This window comes from Natrix helvetica (assembly GCF_964273705.1).
Source record: "Natrix helvetica genome assembly, chromosome: 12".
Classification (NCBI taxonomy): Eukaryota; Metazoa; Chordata; class Lepidosauria; order Squamata; family Natricidae; genus Natrix; species Natrix helvetica.
Genome location: NC_138556.1, coordinates 13,640,560 through 13,647,358, shown reverse-complemented (window position 1 = coordinate 13,647,358; position 6,799 = coordinate 13,640,560). Strand labels below are relative to the sequence as shown.

Genomic DNA, 6,799 nt, shown 5'->3' with positions numbered 1-6,799 from the left:
GATGGATGGATGGATGGACGGATGGAAGGAAGGAAGGAAGGAAGGACCAACTGCTTCTAACGGAATTTTCCCTTTGTGTTCACTCTGCTGCCTTCTTCCTGTCATACCCTAAGGCTTGACTTGGGGAAAGAAGAGGCATCTTTCCACTAGAAGCAAGCAAGGCAAGGCAGAGGTCACCCCTCTTGTTCTCCATCTCACTGGCCACATCAAGAAAGTAACGGAAACAGGGTGAGAAGGGGGCTTGGCCAGCTGGGTGGGCAACAAAATGGAGCTGAGCAGCCAAGCAAGCAGTGTGACCCACCATTTATCATTAGACTAGGAGGCTGGGCAAGGAAAAGCACCTGATGAAAGAAAGGGAAGGAGGAAAGAATAGAATAGAATAATAACAGTTGGAAGGTACCTTGTAGGTCATATAGTCCAACCCCCTGTTCAGTGGCTGTTGGAAGGAAAGGGGAAGGGGAAAGGGAGGAAGAAAGGAGAGGAGAGGGGAGGGGAGGGAAAGGAAAGGAAAGGAAAGAAGGAAAGTGAAGGAAAGGAAATAAATGGATGGAGGAAAGGAAAGAAGGGAAGTGCAATTGAAACAGGATGAACCCGAATCTGGGGCAAGATGGGAGGTGCATTTCTTCCATTTGTTCCAGGCCTTGTCAGCTTCCCTTTGCAACCAGGCAACAGGTGAGAGAGGGAAACCTCCTCCACACCTTCCCGCCTTGCAGTATCGATTTTCCTGGTCCGCAACTGAGGGTCCCTTCAAAGAGAGGGGTCTCCTTTGGCCATATTGCAGCCCAGACCCACAGGCCCTGACTAGGATGCAGCTTAGCTTCGTTGCAGCCTTGCAAACGGTTTGCATTTTGCTGTTTGCCAAATGCTGGGAAGGGATGCAAATTATATTTCATGCAATAAACCACAGTTCAGCAAACTCTAGTTTGAGCACCTTGGGCAAACCTAAATTTTCTCTGCTGCCAGAGTCTGGATCCCACATGGTTCCCTTCTTGTCCTATGATTGCATTTGGACAATTTGCTAATCCAGAGAGATTTACTACGACCTCTCTCTCTCTCAAGCATTGCAGCCCTTTCTAACAACTAATTTTGGGAGCCTTTTTTGATCATCTGAAAATACAGGTTTTCTGTCAACGTTCTGTCAATTTCACAGGGGCCTGAATTTAGCTCATTTTCAAGGTCTGCTCCTTCTTTTTCTGTTTGTTTATTTATTAATTAAATGTTTATGCTGTCCACATCTCCTACCAAGTAACTCTAGGGCAGTGATGACAAACAGGTCGCGCACGTGTGCTCGTCAGGGCCATGTTTTGGAATAGCCGAACTTCCCGGTTCTACGCGCATGCGCACCCACGATCAGCTGGCCAGCTCGCATGCACAGGGCGGTTTTCGGCACTGCCGCGCGGACGAAGGGATCGCGCTCTGGAAAAGCCAAAATTCTGGGTTGTGAGGTGTATACGCGCCCGGCAATCAGCTGGCCAGCATGCATGCACACACCGCTTTTCGGCACTGCCGTGCGTGCAAAGGACAGCTGATTGGCATGTGCCCATGTGCGCCAGAAATCCGGAAGACAAGCAGGCAAGGCTACACATGCCGGGCGACATGGCTTCACCTGCCATTTTAGGCACGCGTGTCATAGATTCGCCATCACAGCTCTAGGCAGCTCACAAGTTATAATACCGTCCCCAAAATTGGCTCTACGTTTTCCTAACACAGTGTGAGGTCCGGGCAATGGAGGTTGTAGATTGAAGCAATTCCTTGCAGCTACCTTCTTTGTAGATCTGAAAGGCCTTTCCTACCTCTATTTACTCATTTGGTAATGAGCATGGGTCTTCCCGAAAATCAGCTCTAACTCTTGAAGTACAAACCTAATAAATTGCTTTTATTTGTGTAAATTGTGTAAATAGGGTGGGCCGCCCAGCCAACCAGATATTTAGATTGGATTTAGCACATTTATCCATCTGTTGAATCCTTCATCCTGACCTGGGATGGGCAGATATTGTTGTTTGAGGGCGTAAAATGTACCGTCATGGGATGCAAGCAGTTGTGAGTCAAACTGCCTTTTGCAATTGACGGGTGGTGAATTTGTCAATGCCGATGGTGTTCAAGTGGTGCTCCAGATGCTTTGGGATTGCTGTATCCCTATTATCTTTCTCATCTTTCCCATGACCTTCCCCTATGGGTACCTTCTGATTTATCATTCATTGTTTGTATCTTGTGATTTATGATTGTAGCTTATAGATTTAGGATTTATCACTTTGTTGCTTGTATGGACACGGAGAGCTTATGTACTGGAGACAAATTCCTTGTGTATCCAATCCAGGGGTGGGTTCTGGATTCCGTTCCAACGGGTACGGTTGGAACTGCCCCGGAGTTACCCACATGCACACGCGCGGCACACACATGCTGTCTAGTGTCAAATGATGCTTCCGCAAGCCTCCGTGAAGCTCTAGCTGCTCCGCGGAGCGTCGCGCAGGTGCCGCACGCACCATGCGCGTGGGCGGAAGCAGCAACAGCATAAAGTACCGGTAAGGAGCGCGGGCGGGCAGGCGGGCCCTCCGAAGCACCGTACCAGAATGGTATCCTGTGCTCCGGCAGGATCCAATACGCCCATACCGGGGCATACCGCCTGCAACCCACCACTGATCCAATCACACTTGGCCAATAAAGAATCTTCTCTTCTTTTTTCTTCTCTTCTCTTCTCCTATTACTACTACTACAACTACTACTACCTTTGCTTTCTTCTGCCACAGTCTTCTACTTCTGTTTTCAGGTCTTTGTATTTTTGGGCTTACTACTACTACTGTATTATTATTAGCCTGTTGCCTTAATCACTACAGTAAAGTGATTCTCACCTCCAGACCTCATTATCACACTCACTTTATCTACTACCCCAAGACACTTACCATTGCTTCACACGTCCAGCAGGGAGCACCCTAACCCTGTGCAATGGCTCCTATAGTATGTGGATGAATTGCCCATCGGAGCTACTACGTGACTTGGGACACATCCAGCACCCTTGGGCGTTAACGGTATATAAAAGGGAGAAGTGCGTATCGCTGAAATTTTCTGCAGTTCTACTTAACCAGGTTGTTGTGATGAGGGAGGGAAAGGGCTCTTTAATGTATTCCAGGGAGGGGTGATAAATTGGAAGGGAGAGGGGGAACACCTGCCCACCGTGGTACCCAAAGGATGCTTCCCGAAGATAACTTTGGAACTTTTTTTTCTTTTTTGCTTCTCTCAGAGTTGCACCTGCTTACACCATGCCAGTCTTCCGGTATCTGAACAAGCATAAAGGGGTAAGTTTTGGGCTTTGGTTTTAGACAAATCAGAGTTAGGGTATCAAATTGTCCATCCTGTGCACAGCAAGGTAAGAAGCATCCTTGGATGGGAAGTTGCTATCGCTGTAAACCCTCCAGGGACAAGGAAATATTGGGAAAAGAGATTTGGGAAGAAATGTCCTTCACAAGTCCAGTTTTCTCCTGAAGTAGATAAGATAGTTTGATGCATCCCCTTTGCTAAGGGAGGGCTTTGTATCTTTCAGCTGATTCCTCTGGCAATGATTATGACCACCACACTGAGTGGGATGGCATTCACTGGCATCAGAGCCCTGAAAAGATCAGATATCATGTAAGCAGCACCTGTTTCTTTATTCTTCACCCTAAAGAAGATTCTTCTCCTTTCTTCAGATCAGGTTCTTTCCATTGTTGTTGTTTTAATTTAAGATAAATGGGATATGAGGGACAACAGGCAAAGGAATAGCATTTTTCCTCCCAAGGACTGAAGATGCTAAGGAATAAAAATCAGACAAAGGGGAAAAACGAATGTTTCGCCCTTTTTGTTTTATTTCTCAAGGAGGAAGTGGCATTTTGACAAGAGTCTTTTTCAAGGAAAGTTTTAAAAGCCTCTAAGGCAGAAATCGGAAGAATTCGTTCTAATTTTAAAATGTTTTCTATTTCAGTCGGGGTGTCTGTGTGTGTTTATTTATTTATTTTTCAATAGAACATTAGGAATAAAGCTCAGCGAGAACTGAGTTTAGGTTTTAAAGCCCACAAGGTTTAAAAATGCTTTTGTCTGTAGCTGGATGCTGAACTTTTTCATTATGCAACGAAGGAAGAATCAGATGATTATAAAAGAAAATTGTTTATCTGTATCTCAGAAGTATATAAGCAGATTTTCCATATTACTCTCTAAAGGAATTGTTTTTTTCTGAATTAACATTAAAATCAGAGTTTTAAATTATTCAGCCAAAGTAAAGTCAGTGGAAGTCTGGGATGCTAACTTCAAAATAAATCGAGTGGTGCTATTGAGTCTTAAAAAAAACAAAACTAAAATACGTTTTTATTAAGCTGACGATTAGCTAAAGGTTATTTTTTTTTAAATCTCATCCATAATAAATGCTGCCTTTTGCTCTTAGTATTGATAGGTGGCACAATCCTGAACCTTGGGAAAAAGTGGATCCCACCCAACCTCAAAAGGTAATGAACTTGATAGGGTAACAAGCAGAGTTAAGTTGCTGTCAGGATTACTGCCGTTTCGCCTCTCAAAAAAGTTTTGCTCATTTCCAGCTTAAAAAGGTCTGTGCATACGCACATTAGAAAAGGGGAAAAAATTACATTTTTGCAACGAAGGTTATCCTGTGCATGCACAGAACCGAAAATCAAGATGGCGTCGCTGCCAATAGAACCGGTTCAATGGTGTGGCAGGCTGAGTTACTACTTACTCATCTGAACTGGTCCGAACCAGTAGGAACCCACCTCTGATAACAAGTCCTGGACTGTATTATAAAGTATCTAGAATCAAGGACTAAGAAACCTTCAGATATGTAATAGACAGCTATATTAACTTTTAGTGCTATTCATATTTGGCGCTGGTAATATTGGCTAATAGATAAATAGAATTGTAGGTTGTCATTGTGATCAGGTTTGTTAAACTATTCCAATCGAATCCGATACAAAAGACTGGACTTTGTTCATCCCCCATCCAAAGGAAACAGCTTTAGCTTTATACAGTATACACCCATAATGGTGTCAAAGCTCACAGAATGAAAGTCATAGAAGAGAGATAGAATTCAATGCAGAATTGTATTAAATTTCAAAGAGAGAAAGTTGGAGCAAAAAATTACAACCAAAATTGTCGTTGGGGAGGAGGGACAGTGAGGAATTTAAAAAGCGGCACTAAAAAAGCAATAATGATATAAAACAAGAAAATAAAAAGAGGGTTCCAATTCTCTTCAATAAAGATAGAATTAAAATTTGTAATACAGTCTTGCTTTAGTTTAACAACAAAAACCTCAACAAAACTAAAATATAAAAGATATATACTGTACCTGAAACAATCAAAAATAATAACAGTATATACTATCATAGTCTAAATAAAACAAATAACTAATGAATGAATTCTAATTCCACAAATCCACATTGCAACCTATATATAAAAAACATACAAGGAACTAAAATAAAATGTATACTTATTCAACTCCAATAATACACCATATTTCTATAACGAAAAGATACCCAATCATCAAATCCCAAAGGCAAAGCTTCATTTTCATCTTTATCAAACAGAAATTGGGGCCCATGTCAAAAAAAGCCAAAGCTTTATCTCGAATCGAAGCAGTCCATTTTCCCATCTCGGCAAGGAATCAGAAAAAATATATCTTATTTTACATAACCTCTTCTATAATGTGAAACACTAATATGAGTGATATTTGGGGGTGGGGGAGGAGGAATCCCTAATACCAGTCAGCTTGTTAATCTTTTGTCTTTTTTAATCTTTTGTTTTACACGGCAGCTGTTCTCGGTCCATCAGAAATGGGAGCCCATCCAACAACTGGAGGAAGTCCGAAAAGTTTACAAGGGGTGAGGAGGACCCAACCCTTCCAAAACGGCACTCTCTGAATCTAGTGGAATCATTTCTGCACAGACTAGAGGATGGAAACCAGTGTGCGGAAATGCTTCTGCTACATTTTTAGAGTCTCTCTCCATTATGTTTTGGATTCTGGAGGAGATTACTGTTGGTTTTACAGACCGCCCAGCCTAGAACTCTTTTATTTCGGGGGGAAAAGAAAAAACACGTTACAAAGGGTGGCTTGTTGTAAATTTGTTTTTGAACCCTGCCCTGTTTCTCATAGAAAGGCAGACCAGCATTTCTCCATGTGGGAGTTGTAAAAAGAGTTGGGTTGTTGTTAGGAAAAAAAATACGTTGTCGTTTATGTTTTCAATAAACTTGGAATTGATCAAGTAGTTTATCAGGTCTCAGACTGATTGCGATTCTCATTTATTTGGGAGCATTAAAAAATATTGTTGTATTGTCTTCAAGGAAGGATCTAGGCTGCCCAATACTTCTCTTTGCATCATTCTGTTCATCCAACATCCTAAGATGGTTTGCTCATTTATCAATAAGCCACAATATGTTTAAGCCACCTCTAACATTCTAGGTTTTCCCCTTCATCTTACTTTTTCTGTATGTATTTGCTTTGCAATTCTATCTTCATTCATTTTCTTTGTATCAATAAACCAAATCTCCATTTCAAAGCCGAAGAGCCAGCGCTGTCCAAAGACATCTCTATGGTCATGTGGCCAGCATGACTAAACGCTAAAGGCACACAGAGCACTGTTATCTTCCCACCAAAGGTGGTTCCTGTTTTTCTACTTGCATTTCTTACGTGCTTTCGAACTGCTAGATTGGCAGAAGTTGGGACAAGTAACGGGAGCTCACTCCGTTACACGACGCTAGGGATTCGAACCACAGAACTTCCAACCTTTCTGATCGACAAGCTCAGGGTCTTAGCCACTGAGCCACT

At 42.5% G+C, this 6,799-nt stretch overlaps 1 protein-coding gene across 3 annotated transcripts; it reads left to right on the top strand.

Moving 5' to 3' along the window:
• Window positions 1–2,994: 2,994 nt before the first annotated feature.
• On the top strand, window positions 2,995–6,239 carry LOC309398403 (normal mucosa of esophagus-specific gene 1 protein). 3 transcript variants are annotated; one of them, XM_081965263.1, is made up of 5 exons: window positions 2,995–3,083; window positions 3,239–3,293; window positions 3,539–3,624; window positions 4,412–4,472; window positions 5,788–6,239. In XM_081965263.1, the coding sequence occupies exons 2-5, from the start codon at window positions 3,258–3,260 to the stop codon at window positions 5,857–5,859; spliced, it is 255 nt and encodes an 84-aa protein (XP_081821389.1). In that variant the 5' UTR covers window positions 2,995–3,083; window positions 3,239–3,257; the 3' UTR covers window positions 5,860–6,239. The 3 variants fall into 3 exon arrangements, with proteins under 3 accessions (XP_081821389.1, XP_081821390.1, XP_081821388.1); XM_081965264.1 differs by having other exon boundaries at window positions 3,051–3,086; XM_081965262.1 differs by lacking the exon at window positions 2,995–3,083 and having other exon boundaries at window positions 3,134–3,293.
• Window positions 6,240–6,799: the final 560 nt, after the last annotated feature.

What these genes read in the sequence shown, in the direction of transcription:
- LOC309398403 (XM_081965263.1), top strand. Translation starts at nt 3,258, where the DNA reads ATGCCAGTCTTCCGGTATCTGAACAAGCATAAAGGG. An exon ending in ATCTGAACAAGCATAAAGGG is followed by an intron (nt 3,294 to 3,538) that starts GTAAGTTTTGGG and finishes TGTATCTTTCAG; the next exon opens with CTGATTCCTCTGGCAATGAT. An exon ending in ATCCCACCCAACCTCAAAAG is followed by an intron (nt 4,473 to 5,787) that starts GTAATGAACTTG and finishes TTTACACGGCAG; the next exon opens with CTGTTCTCGGTCCATCAGAA.